Below are 14807 nucleotides of genomic sequence, written 5' to 3' on the forward strand. Positions count from 1 at the left end.
TAGAAAAACGAAGATACAGTTTACTTATATAACTGTTCATGAATACAGAGAAAGAATATTATTCGAAACAAACGAATAAACGACAAAACGTTACTCGCAAATAGAATCTGACCTTTTGACCAGCTTTTCGGGTCAAATGCCCCTCTGTGCGCCGACGCGAGGACCATGCCTAAATCCGTGTGACTAATTCCGCTGCGTGACCACGAAGGTGCTGATGGAATGCCACGGAAGCTCGTTCTTCGGGCTGCAGCCATGTGTTTTATGAAACTATCAATCTTTCCGTCGAGATATCCATTTTTCAGAGTTCTTAAAGCAACCGATCTCTTTCACTAAAAGCGAAACATTCAGTAACGATAAATATAACAAGCTTCTTAACACTAGAACCAGAACTCAAAATGACTGGTTTCAACGTTTTTATTTCGTAATTATTCATATCTTGAAAGCATTGAATATTCGAAATGATCTTAAAAGTAGTTTCACTCGAATACTATAATGAATGTCTGAAGAAATTTAAAATAATCAATTATTACAATTTTTATAGGGATTACATATTAATCTAGTGACATATTAGTTCTATTGTTAAAAAGTACGAAACAAATATATAAATATTAAGTTTCTTAAAAAGTACCAAACAAATATATAAATATTAAGTTTCTTAAAACTACCAAACAAACATATAACAATAAATATTAAGTATAAGCCATATTACAGCAACAATACAACTTAATGAATTAGCAACAGCAACGATCCCCAGTTAAAACGAGTATCTCCACAGAAAACGATTACCACTTTTTCGTGGAATTACCGCGGACCGTCCTATTCTCGTTACAAAATCAGTTTATCTTCATTTCTTCAAACGTCACGGGCCGTTAACCACGAAACAAGTAAAACTATGATCATGTTCGCCGCGCAATGAGCCGGCGAGCGCAGGAATAGAAGCACAAAAGCGCCTCCGTTGCCGTCCCGAACAAAGCTACGGCGGTTTCGGTTGCTCCGAATAATCCGTTGGAAAGTCGGACTCCTCTCCATCATCTTGAAAAACGCGCGCCAGATTCTGCCCGGCTCCTCCGCGCGTTTCCCGGGGCAGGGGACGATCGCATTCCACGGGAGTGTCTTACAGACCCGAACTCGCCGCGTCATTTGTTCGTCTTCGTTCGTTCGTTCGTCCCCTCCCCTCCCCTCTCTCACCTGGGACCCACGCTCCGTTCATCCGGCACGCTGATTACACGCGTTCCGTTCGGATTCCCCGGTCGGGCCGCAATTTATCCTCTGCTCGTGTAATTACGAGGGAGACTCGCGCTGAAGACCTCTAGTAGAATTCAATGAATCATACTTGCTCGAATGAGAGATTGATATTAGCCTTAAACACCGGTGTTCTTCACTCGCGCGTGGGTCGGAACGGATTACTCCGTTTTTATCTCCAGCCTCGCTGTCGCTGATGATATTCCTGAATCCGCGTGGACTCCAGTTATTGTTAACAGGATTACGGGCAAGTACAGTGGAAAGTAGACACTTATCTAGTGGATACAGTTTTCTCGACGCGTTGCAGAATTTCGGGCAACGCGTGCTTCGTGTATCGAAACTTTCGGAACTGGGTTGGACGAAATGAACGATTGGAAATTGGAAATAATCGCGTTTGTATGACGTAGAACTAACGGAAGATGTAATTGTTGAATTAGGATCCACTTATTTGAAGGTTCGCTGCGATTGCCATTTCACGAGCAATAGTACACCGAGAAATTTTTCGAGCTTCTGCTAATGGTAGCTAAGAGGTTAACACTAGGTTTACGGGCATTTATTGTACAGTAGACTCTATTGTTCCTGGGGAAGTTGATATTCGTTCATTTAGATTTTGGAAATTGTAGATGTAGAAATTCGTCGACGTTCATTCAATGACAGCTTAATATGACGTTCTATTGATTTAAGAATATTTGGGAGTCATTGAAATGTTACCTTCAAACGGTACAATTGTGATACTACGAATAAATATAGAAAAAATTGTTAAAGGTAGAGGTTGCAATAAAATAGAATGTCGAGTCTAGACATAGGACTGCTAAGGGTTAACAGTATATATGAAGTTTCATAATTTGTTCATAGTCGACGGTAATGTAGATTCAACGAGCACGAACGGTTCTCGGAAACATTTCCTCGAGTCTACGAGAGTGAAACCGTTAGGGGATGACTGGTCCCAACGAGCTGAACGAACGCTACGCCCGTACAATTGATATCTAGCTTCCATTTGAAAGATCGCCAACTCGGGGAAGATAAAGCAGCGGCTCGGAACTGCGAGGCGCAGGGATTCGATCGAGCGAACGGGTCGCGCAGGTAGTGGGCGGACGAGATAAACGATCGACGAGGCGTTGAAGGGCCAGACGATCGGCCGAGGACGAGGTCCTGCGTCTCGTATGACGTCGTGCTTCCTTTTCACGTCTTCCTGTCCGGGAGAAAGGAACCGGTGACGTATTATCGGTGATTGATGAGCAGAACGCAACAGGAGACGTCCTTCTCTGTGCGTTTCGTTTAGTTTTGATTTGTTGTGATCGGGTATTGGAAAGGTTACGAAAGTGTTCGAAATTGTTGACAATAATCATACCACTTCTGACTACCGTAAGTAGTCAAATAGCTGGCTATTTACTCCTTGGCCTATGATTTCTTTCTCTCTGATCGATACGGCTACTTTGTCATTAATAATTTATTGGAGAAAGAGAAAAATTCTAAGCATATGTTACGCCTATGTTTCCTTTTAATAGTTGATTACAGAGGAATATTTACTTTGAACTCGAATGAACTGAGTAATATATATTTGTTGAATCATGTTGAAAATCTTCACCCAATAGAATCCATAACAACCAACACAATCGGATCCGAAACCAACATACACATAACTATCTAACTACACAACCGATTTCCAACCCCTGAATCCCTGCAAACTATCATCCAACCGGAGATGAGGAAAGCTGACCCACCAATCAGCCTGGCATTCTCATCCTAGCCACCGAGGGATCTCGCAACAGTAGCAGCGCGATGCTTCCTCGCGATACGCGGCGCGCTCTCTTATCGAGAATCGAATCGGAGCGGAAGCCGTCTGGGCCGGAGGAGAGGGGGTGAGGCTGCCGTGTTTATTTATCGCTGGGCCGGCTTAAAAGGGCGACAAAAACCGCCCGACGACCTCCGTGTACGCGACGAAAAACCAGTCCCCGTTGTACCGGTTGTAAGGATGGCGTCGCGATCCCGTCGACCGCTCCTCCCCCTCTCCCCCGCGACCGGCGGGACGTGCGCGGCTCGATCTCCGCTCGACCGGATTTCGTGGTCCCGCCGTGCGCGCGTCTCTGAATGGCGACGCGAAAGTGAATGGGACGGGAGGCGGTGGCGGCCCCGAAAAGGGCCCGTCGTCCGACGATCGTAAAATCGGCCGCGGTACACGGATCGGCCGGCGGACCGTGACGGAAACACATGTACCGGCCGATACGCGCGGATAACGAAAAAACGTGGGACGCTCGGCGCATCGCGGAAGATTCCTTATGATTGCCCTAATCGAACGCGATACACGGCGAACCAATCTAACAGTCCGCGAAGAACATCCCGAGCGTTTACCGGTTGATTGGTAGTCCGAGGAATGCGGCTGATTGCTCGGCTTCCATCTTCGCTCGGCCTTCCGCTGCTAATTCGCTATTTGTCAATACGGTTACGGGCAACCGAAGCCGCGAACGCGAGGGAAAAAGACGGAGGCCGCTTCTACCGTCTCCGAGCCTCTCGGCGCTTTTTCTCTCGCGTAATCCGCATTATCCGAGGCATCGAGCGGTTCAAGGCCAACTCCTACACCCGCTCCGCGGCGGTCCTTTGGCTCCCGAGGAACCCGGCGCTACGGGACGCGATAACGCCCGGCGTATTGCCCGTTTAACGACGGCCGTCACGGGTAAGGCGCGATTCGGCTGTTGCACCGCGAACCGAGGGGAAGATGGCGCGCCGATGGAACGCGGATCCGATCGGTTATTCGCGGAGAGCCGTGAAAAAGCGTAATCCGATTGCCACCGCCGGCGACCGTTGAATCGTAATCGCCGCGATTACGAGCCGCGACTGGTAATCGTTAATCGACAGGCGTGATCGGGACGACCGTGATTAGCAATTATAGGAAATAACCTGCGATAGCCGCTCGTCCTTTACCGCGACGGAAATCGTTGCTTCGGAATCTGTCTCTAATATGTAATAAATAAGTTACTAAATCGAATCGAGCCGGATACGCAGCGGATTTCGGAATATCGAACATCGGCACGAAGATTGAACAGCCAGAAGTAGACCACACCGAGCCAAATCGCATCAGCTCTTCGTCAGAAAAGATCGAGAAATACCGCAACGTTACCAGTAGATCAAAAAGATCATTCAAATCTCCCTTCCACTCATCAGACACAAGAAACTCGGAATACATCAACCCGTCCCGAAATCAATCGCAGCTCCTCGGACCCTAATTAATTTCCCGTCCCCAGGTAAAACATTCAACAGCATCAAGACCGGTTACAACCGATTTCCGACGAGTCACAAGTCTCGTAAGAATCATTCCACGGAGCACACGAAATGATCCCCGACACGACACGAATCCCATTCGCGTTTCGATTCAGCCCGCGACCCTGCCTACAGGTCGACAGCTCGAGCATCGATATCACCGAATCCCCGCGATCGGTGCCCGTCGTTGTCGATGGGAGTCCGTGAAACGCACGCGTCGCGTCGTGTGCAGACACGGCCGTGCTCACTCTCCCGCGGTGGCACACGGGCGCACAGGTAAGGGACGAAGGAGACGCAGAAAAGCCTCGTCGGTCGGGGGTGACGGAGGGATGGGAGGGGGAGACGAATATCGGCCGCACGCATGCGCGGTGCGTTCCGCGATCTCTCAGGCCGCCGGCCGGAGAGGCTGGCCTCAGTCGCCCGCGACATTCGGTCCGCGATACGATTCGGTGTGATCTCCGCGTGCCGGACTCTCTTGCCAGGGAGATAGTAGAGCAGTGGTGTGTGCCGGTCGCCGGCGAGCACGAGATATATCTTCCCTGTACAAAAGCAAAGTCCACCGATCGGCTCGCGGAGAGAGAGGCTTCGCATCGATCGTTCTCGAACAACGTCGACACCTGTCGGCGGCGGGCCACCGCCGAACCGGCGGAGATCCGTTCGGGAAACTCGCCGTCGAAGCGACACGCGCGATGGACGTGAGGCCGGGTACGCGGATCTGTCCCATTCGACGATAGACGGACGCGCAGGCCAGGCGGTTGGGACGTGAGCGGAATCCGCGCGGGATTACCGTTGCTCGTTGGCATTTTTACGGAATCGAGTGAACTGGAAGCAGGCCAGAACCGAGCAGCCTCGCTGCTCTCCGCGAGTGCGTCGCCCGGCTAATATTCGCGGTCTCCACACTCACTCACGCACGTACGCACGCAGGCCACGTGGTTGGAGCGTTTCGTCCTTGCGCTGCCAGCTTCCTCAGAGGCCCCCCTAGGTAGCAGCGGGCGGGCCGAAGTTAAATGTCCCGACCGCGACAGCGGCGGGTCCCGGATCTTCAGCCGTGCCGCGCGCCGATCGCGACGCATGCTCGTTTGAGCGGTCCCCGGCGCGGAGCGGGCCGTGAATCGCCAGCGCTGGTATAATGTAAGCTGCTTGGGGGAAGCGAACGAGGAACGGCTTGTTGCTGGCAGACGAAATGACGCGCGACAGGAGGCTGCTGTTGCTCCTGATGCTGCTGATGGCTTGCGGCCTGCTCGCCGAGGCCAGGCACCGGGAGCACGAGGAGGACGCGGACCCGCGGCACCGGCACAGACACGGGCACAGCGAGTCCTCGGCCAGACGGGCCAGCGAGCAACGCGAGCTACTCGACGCCCTGCGCTTGCTGTCGCCCGCGCCGAAACACTTGGCGGACGCGTCCGCCTACCGAGACGACGACGAGGAGTTCAGGGATCAGTGGGGCTGCCACGCTTTCGACTTCCTGCACCCCGGTTTCCACGGGCTGACGCTGGACCAGCGCTACCCCGCTTGGTACCACCGCGGCCACCGCGTCGAGGACGACGATCGTCGCGGACGCAGGGTCAGGAAGAAGGACAAGACCAGACACAAGCTCGACCACTCGAGGAACAGGGACTCGTCGGACTACGAGGACGACGAGGACGACCTGGAGAGGTCCCGCAGCTACGAGTCGCAGGACGACGGCCGCGCCTGGCGCAGGAACGGCAGGAGCCGCAGAATCGGCTCCAGACGCGACCGGCGTCTCGACGCGAAGAGGCACCGCGCCGACGAGGCGCGGAAGCTGGACGAGTGGAGGAGGAGGACGGAGTCTTCCGGCGGTCGCAGGAAGATAGAGGACTCCGAGGACTACGACGATCGCGCGGAGGACTGGGACGAGCAGGAGGAGGAAGAGGACGGTTGGAGGGAGACGGAGGACGAGAACCAGACGGAGGAGGACGACGAGTTCGATAATGATTTTTACAAGAACGAGAGGAAGGCTCCTCTGAAGACGTACGACGATATCATCAGAAGGCTCACGTCCGACGACCCGACGACCCCGAAGTCCTCGGTGAAGAGGGACTACAGGAACGCCGGGATCGAGAAGTACGCGAAACGAGACGCGTTCGCTTATCTGAGAATGGAGCCGAGGAATCTGTCCAGAGTGATGGTCCAGGGGAAAGCGAACTCGCTGCACCACGCCGACGCGGCTAGGAGGACCCTGAACGCCAGCAAGCAAGTGGACTCGCAGGTGGACCGTAAATCCGCGCGGAACGCGAGCGCCGTCGCGGCGAGGAGCGTCGATCGGCAGGAGAAGAAGGCCAAATCGAAGACCGACGACACCCAGGCGAAGACCAAGAGCCTCGAGCAGGATTACGACGAGTACCTGAACAGCCCGGACACCGAGAAGGAGGAGGACCTCATGAAAGCCGGGGTCGAGGAGGAGTCTGGCATGCAGGCGGACGTCACCAACACGGTGAGTCGAATCGATAGTTAGGGCTCGACGTATTTGTCGTACTCGAACGTCATTTTGTATCTTATCCGAAGACTCGAGTTCCTGCTTTCGAGAGTACGCTGTTTCACGTTGGATGAAGTCGCGACTGAGATTGCTACTGGAACAAATCGCGAATGCTTTAACCCTTTGCGCTCGGAGGTTATTAGGAATATCGATCATTCCACAATACCGCCGAGCACCGGAGTGACTGATCGTCCGTAGAGCGCGAAGAGTGAAATTCTAGGGAGCAAAGCGAATCATTAACCGGAGGCTAACCGAAAGCAACGACCTATTGAAGTCGTTCAACAGTGATTCATGATCGGAGAGATATCACTGTCATCCCGCCGGCAGAAACCGACGGCATCGGAGATTCCGCGGAAATGTCAGACGCGCTGATTCGTGTATTCTCACGCGTCCGTCTTTTCGTAACGCGCGCGATTACGAGGCCGTTGCCCAACGGCGTTGCGTAAGCGTCTCTGGTACTCGCTTTCGATTATCGCGTGACAAAAGAACGTATTAGCCGCGGTAATTAATAACAATGCCGAGGAGAGCGTCCGGCCTGGACGGGAATCGGAGTCGGGGAGTGTGTACGTACGCGCATACCTGGCCCGATACGCGGCGAGTCGCGGCCGCGCTGCCCGCTCGGTAGTCGAGATCGATGATATACCGCCGGCGGCCGCGGAATTCTTGTTCCCGGATGGCGGAACAGATTTACGAGCGCCGTCCCGTCCACCTGATTACACCGGGATTAGATATTCCCCGGTCGGATCGAGACTGGTCTCTCGCGGCCGACCTTGATAGCGCGAGTCCGCGGGTACACGGTGAAATTCGCGCGAGCCGCGGGGGTGGGATCTCCGTAGGCTCTCGCATCCGGTTCGAGAGATCCCTTCGGAGGCTAAGCTACGATCCCATCGCGGCGGAAAGAAGAGGAGAACGCGGGGACCGGGTGGGGAGAGGAAGCCACCTCGTGTTCTCGGTATATCGACCTTGTCGACGAAGATTAAGATCGTCGTGGGCTCGATTTTACGGAGCACGCTCTCTCGCGCTGCTCGGCTCTCCTCCACACGCGAGAATCCTTATCGATGCCTCCGTCCTCGCCTCGTACCCACCGACGAGCTCCGAGACACGTCGAATCGGCTCGAATCGGGGAGATCTGAATTATTTCGAACGGCGAAGATAGTCCAGATTTATTTCACGGAGATGTTACGCGATAGGCTTGGTGGCTGGTAGGAGATACACTTGGGGAAGTGGGGGAATATAGTTCGGTAATAATTGTTAATATAAAAGTCTTGAAAAGAGATTGATTCGGTATAGAGTCGTGGAAAGATCGGGATTCGAAGGTTCCTAGGTTTTCAAGATCTGTCGAACCCAAGGCGAGATTTTGAAGGTTTTGCATGTTTTTGAGAGTCGCATAGGTTTGTGGAATCTGACCGTGAATGATTCGAGTTTCTGCGGTGTTGAACTTGGAATTCGGAGCTGAGATTCGAACGCCCGTCGCCGATCGTGCCGTCGATGCGCAGTATTTTTCGGAGCGGCGTCACGTGCCGCGCCGTTCTGCATCCTGCTACCTGAAGAACATGATTCCTCGTTTATCGGCGAAACGACGGCTGGGAACAAAGACGTTTAACCCCGACTGCGCGGGAAGAGAGGTTTCCATGTTCGTTCGGCGGCCAGAAACGGGTCCAGACGGTTTAACGATCCCCGGCGTTCCGCGCCAGCGAAGCGGCCCGATACCGTCCACTTTCACGGAGCGCATCGGTGCAGAAGATCGCCTCCGTTCGCCTTGAAGTATCCTTCTGCCTTGGACCCGTCCTTGGCAATAGAGTTCGCGAACGGGACCGGAACGATGCCAGATACCTATTTCGGTTCGCTCGCGATCGCGTCCGCCCGCGTCGCCTGTCGTTTTCGTCGATCACGCTGTTGCGCTGTGCCGGGGGACCTTCGTCTCGCCGCGAATTAGAATCGTAGTTTCGTTATGCGTAGCTAAGTCGAGGATGGATTCTTCGTGGTTCGAAGTCGGGAACTTTGTGTTCTATACGGTTTTTAATTGAAAACCTAGTATTCTTAGGAGTCTAGAAACGAGAGGGTAATATTTTTAGGGAGTTAGAGAGACAATCTAGTGTTCTTGGCAATCCGGGAGAGAAGGCCTAACGTTCTTTGCAACCCAGAAATGAAAGATTAATATTCTTAGCGACCCAGAAGGGAAAACCTAATGTTCCTGGAAACCCAGAAACGAGAGGCTAATATTCCTAGCAACCCAGAAGGGAAAACCTAGTATCCTTAGCAACCCAGAAACGGAAGGCTAATATTTTCAAGAACTCAGAATAGGAAACCTAGTATTCTTAGCAATCCAGAAGAGAAGGCTTAACATACTTAGCAATCCAGAAATTAAAGCCTAATATTCTTAGCAACCTAGAAAGGAAAACCTAGTATTCTTAGCAACCTAGAAACAGAAGGCTAATATTCTTAGCAATCCAGAAGAGAAAACCTAGTATTCTTAGCAATCGAGAAGAGAAGGCCTAACATTCTTAGCAATCCAGAAACGAAAGCCTAATATTCCTAGCAACCCAGAAGAAGAAACTTAGTATTCTTAGCAACCTAGAAACAGAAGGCTAATATTCTTAAGAACTCAGAAGAGAAAACCTAGTATTCTTAGCAACCCAGAAGAGAAGACCCAACATTCTTAGCAATCGAGAAACGAAAGCCTAATATTCCTAGCAATCCAGAAGAAGAAACTTAGTATTCTCAGCAACCCAGAAACAAAAGCCTAATATTTCTAGCAACCCAGAAGAAAAAACCTAGTATCCTCACCATCCCAGAACAGAAGACCCAACATTCTAGCAACCCAGAAGAAAAACCCACTATGCCCAGCAATACAACATCGCAAACAGAAAACTATTCCATTCACAATTCGCCCAACTCTCATCAAAGAATACCCCAAGAAAACCCTAGATCCATGCACCATTTTTAACCTGCACTCGGCTGCCGGACGCAAGCGTCCCGAGGGCCACGCGAATCGAGGTTCCTCTTCTCCGCGGAAGCTCCCCCCGCGCGGGCATTCGGCAGATTCCAAGAAGCTCTCTAGCGATTCGTTGCACTTTCGAGTGCGTCGAACGCGGCCACGGCGGACGGTTCCTCTCCACTTACTTATGGGGGCCAAGATTAGATCGACCTTGGCAATGCAGACGGCACAGCCGTGGAGAGAGCGAGACGCGGAGAGGGCAGCTTGCTTTTATCCGCGTCAAAATTCCCCAGGATTGACGTCCGTAGGTACGACCTCGGGAATACCGCGGCTGTCGGGCGCCGCCGCTCTTTATTACCGGAGGCTCGCGCGAGAAATCGACACCGCAAGGGTGGTCGGACGAAACCGCGACTCCCCCTTCGGCGGAGCTGAGTCACCGGCCAGCTCCCGACGCGCGGGACACGATGATGATAGAGGCGGAGGATGCCTCGCCGGAGCTAAGTCCGAGAGATGGAAATTAGACGCGGATCCGGGGGATTAGAAGCTCCCGCTGGCGTCTGGGAATCATTCCGTACTCCGTTGATTCGCCGCTCGAACGTGGTGCCGCGGTTTCCGGTTGAATATTTATTTGTAGAAATAAACAACACGGTTTGATGAGTGTATATTTATTAACACGTTGACTGCACGATTTTGAGAAGACAAATGTAGAAAATGAAAATAATGTATCAACTTATGCCATTGAATTATGTTGTTATTATTACAAGTTTGAATTGTCGAATGTATAGAATGTATAGAAAAGTTTTCAAACAGTCAGCGTTATGCGATTTTCGATATCAGTTGCGTAATAGAGGAAAAGGGAATTACGAGCTGGTATTTAGTGTTCCAGTAATTGAATCATTTGTTTGCGACTCGGTCTTCCAAACAGGAAAATTTCATAAGTATCTACAGAGTAAGTTATGGTAGTAGAGTGGTCACTACTTGATCTGATAGAGCAAAACTATGGAGTCGAATATTTATTTTTAACTTTGTACTGCTATGTGATTTAAATAAGCTTTGCTGCTTGATTTATCTGTGAATTACCGTTAAATTCGAGCAACGTATATCTGGTTGAGAAATGTTGAATATTTCCGAACAGTTTGAGTGCAAAGGGTTAACCCTTTGGGGATGAAGATTCTTTGATATAATCGAAAGCTTTGATATATCTAAATTATATATGAATTGCGTAATAGAGGAAAAGGAAATTACGAGCTCTTCTGGTGTTCCAGTAATTGAATCATTTGCTTGCGACTTAGTCTTCCAAACAGGAAAATTTCATATCTACAGAGTAAGTTCCTTCAAAAGTGTTACGCGTTTCGTACAGGTGTAAACGCCCGAGCGTATGTTAATTTCTGGTATCGCCGGAATAGTTATCTTCGCGCTGGCGAACGGTATTTGGGTCAGCCATCCGCGAGCGTCGCAGTCGAACCTTCCCGTCAGCTGGACGCGTCGAATTCGTCGAATGCCCCGTCAACGCGAGAATCCCGCCGAGAATTGGGAACGCCGACGACAGTTCGCGCGCAACGCGCGACAAGTGATTCCCGCCGCGATTCGAAAGTAAGAACCGAGACAAATTTCACGTCGTCGCCGATCCATTTGTCACCGCCATCGAAACGTCGCGTCGCCTAATGACTGGCTCGAGGCGATCGTCGTTCGATTACCGTCGCTCCAACGGCGTGACGGGAATATGCCTGGCGCGGTTCGCGGGCCGCGAGCAAGGGAAATGGGAATGCTGGAAGGGACGTTGACGGATCGCCGCGAATTTCGGAGACGAGCGACGTCGGTCCTCCGGAAGGAAATAAACAGGCTGCCAAGATTCTTTGAGAAGTCAACGCCGCGAAGACGCGACGCTGCGTCTCTAGATGCAGCAATCTTTGGTGGAATGCTGCCTTTGAAAAGTCTCTCGCGAGGATGAAATCGCGCGATGATGAGAGGAGACTTGAAACGCGGCAAATGAATGTAATAGACTACACTTCTACTTATGTCTATTTATATCTACTCGAATCTAGTAGGCCAGGGGAATTTTTATTTACTAAATTCAGTAACAAGGTAATTCGCTTAAAACTCTCCGTGCCGATTTTTGGATACTTTGCGTCGCGCTGTACGATTACATTGTTCTGCTCTCAATCTATACTTTATCATTTTCAGAATAGTATAAATATATTAACAAGAGTATAGATTAAGATGCTAGACAGCAAACCAACGAATTTTCGAGTAATTATCTTACATCTACTTATATCTACTCGAATCCATTAGGCCAAGGGAATTTTTATTTACTAAATTCAGTAACAAGGGAATTTGCTTGAAATGTTTCGTGCCGATTTTTGGATACTTCGCGTCACGCTGTACGATTACATTGTTCTGCTCTCAACCTATACTTTATCATTTTCAGAATAGTATAAATCCATTAACAAGTGTAAAGATTAAGACGCTAGCAAACCAATGAATTCGAGTAATTCTCTCAAACACGAACGTTTCCTCCACCTAAGCAGAAAGTCCCAGCGCGTCAGTTAAAACTCTAGAGTCAATAACGACTCCAGATCCGAAAGGTGGAGTTACTAGGCCACCGAGCGGCTCGCGCATCGAAACAAGAAACGCCAGCAAAACGACAAAGAACTACGCGTTCGTTCGACGAAGCGTATAATTAACGTCTGAAAGAGTTACTAGCATTTCGGCTGCCGAGATGACGCCTGAGCACAGTTAGCCGGTTAATCGGAGTCGCGCAGCTGTTAGGCATCGCGGAATAACACCGGCTGTGATTCCAAGCCGTCGCCGTCTGTTGCTACAGATCATAAAACGTTTTTATTCGCGTGTCAGCTTCGGTTCGATCGCAACGGTACATTCACTTCTCGCGGATGCGCGCGGCCCTCGCTCTCCCGCGCCTCGGCGGGCAAGAAGAATACGCAACGGATCGGCTCGGCGACGCGGCGGGACCGGCGGGAAGGGGCTAACGGAATTCCGCGGATTTTCTGGTAGCCCCGGTTAAAGGGAATTTACTCGGCGATTGTTATCGGCGGCCGAGAAAAGGACGAGCGCGATTGTCCGGGGCCCGGCGTTCGAACACCTTAATTTCAACCGAGCCTCGGCTTCTGGCCGGGGGGAGCGAACGAGAAGAAAAAATAGCGAGGACACGGGTCGTCGTCGTCGTCGTCGACGCCGCCGATCGCGGCTCGGCCTTTTTGCGCCAATTTACAAAGGTAAACCCGCCACGTTCCATCGGCGATTTACTCGTACGTGCCGGCCGGCCGGGCTGGAATTACCGCGGCGGGTAATTGAGCAATTCTACGTGCAGTTGCTCCCCGCGGTTTCCCGGCGCGGATATATTCGCCAGCGCGGCTGATTAGAGGGAACGACCGACTCGAAATCGTTGTACACATCGATTAAGAAACTGTTAACCCTCCGGGACCGCTGCGGCTTCGAGGTTCGTTTCTGGGCCGCTGGCAGGGACATCGTGGAGGAGAAATTTTATTGGATGAGAGCGGTGGGTAGCTGTGTTTTTGAGGTTTTAACCATTTTGCGCTCGGAGGTGACTCTCAGTCGCCGTTGAGTTTGATACAGTGAAATTATAAAGTTTGATTCTTAATACTAGGTTTAGGGCATTTATTGTACTCTTCATTCTATTCCTAAAAGAATTGATGCTCGTTTATTTATTGTTTGCTCGTCTTTGATTCATAATACTGTCGAAGTTTCGAAATTGGATAGAATGAGTATAATTAGCCTTCGTTCCAAGATGAATCTAAGTATTACCGATCTAAGTATTATTCTAGTAATTAAATCTAGTATAAAATCTAATTTCACTTGACTCTAGTGTTAACCAGGGAAAAGAATCCTAATATTTCCTTGATAATCTAGTTACTTAAATGGAGAGTTAAATATTGAATTCCTTCTGGTTAAAATTATAAAGTCTTATATACAATATTAAGCTCTGCATGATGCATCGATATCTGGAATATTGAAATAAAATAACTTTCCTTCTTAATATATACGTTCTCTCGTTAATTAGTTTCAAAGAACATCGTCTGTATCTCAGACGTTCCTCGTACAGTCTATCATTCCCAGAAAACTCGGCGTTCATTTAGATCTCATAATCGACTAACCGCGTCACTGTCAATAAAAATCGACGCGAACGTTCGCCGAGCAAAGTTCAGAAAATTCCATACGCAAACTGCGTCCCGCTGGAGAAACACGCGGAAAGCGGCGCACCGAGGGAAACACGCACGTTTCCCACGTCCGATTCAGAAGCACGGTTTTACCGAGGATTCCGAGGCGAAGACAAGCGTGGCCGGTGTGCGAGAGTAAGTGGCGTGTAATTCGATTGGAGAACGAGACCGAGCGAGCCGAGCGAAACGTAACGCGAGACGCGTCCGAGAAATTATCGGGCGCGATAGATAAATATAACCAATAATCGTCTAGTCATTAATCATCGTTCTCGATATAGCCGTGCTTCTTTCCCGCCGACGCGCGTTGTTCAGCCGAGGAGATCGCGATAGGCTCGCGACTCTCCGCGATTGATCCGTCGTGACCTACCTTTCGAACGGAAAAACATCCGAGATTAATGAGATCGTTACCGACCGATCGGGAATGCGGGGACGCGTGTTTTTCAGCCGACCGACAGTTCAACGACGTCGTTCCAGACGATCGTTCCCGGGACATTAGAAAACGCTCGACCCCCGTAGACAATTACGCGGAGAGTTTCACGACGGTCGCGGGCAATTCGTTAGGCCGCGCTCGTTTTGCAACGATAACGGCGAACCAGGTGCCACGGATAGACTGTTCACTGATAATTCGACTGGGTAACTTCGCTGACAGAAACGATTCGTCGGCAATAACCATTTG

General features: G+C 50.7%; 1 protein-coding gene across 1 annotated transcript in view; it reads left to right on the forward strand.

The window, feature by feature from the left end:
- The first annotated feature begins 4901 nt into the window (after positions 1-4901).
- LOC116425555 (uncharacterized) overlaps positions 4902-14807 on the forward strand; it is a 145368-nt gene continuing 135462 nt past the window's right edge. The window contains exon 1 of the mRNA XM_076371063.1: positions 4902-6955. Within this exon, the coding sequence (XP_076227178.1) occupies positions 5684-6955 (1272 nt within the window). The 5' untranslated portion in view covers positions 4902-5683. The remainder of the gene's footprint in view (positions 6956-14807) is intronic.

The sequence above is a fragment of the Nomia melanderi genome, chromosome 9 (genome assembly GCF_051020985.1).
Source record: "Nomia melanderi isolate GNS246 chromosome 9, iyNomMela1, whole genome shotgun sequence".
In the NCBI taxonomy this organism is placed as follows: domain Eukaryota; kingdom Metazoa; phylum Arthropoda; class Insecta; order Hymenoptera; family Halictidae; genus Nomia; species Nomia melanderi.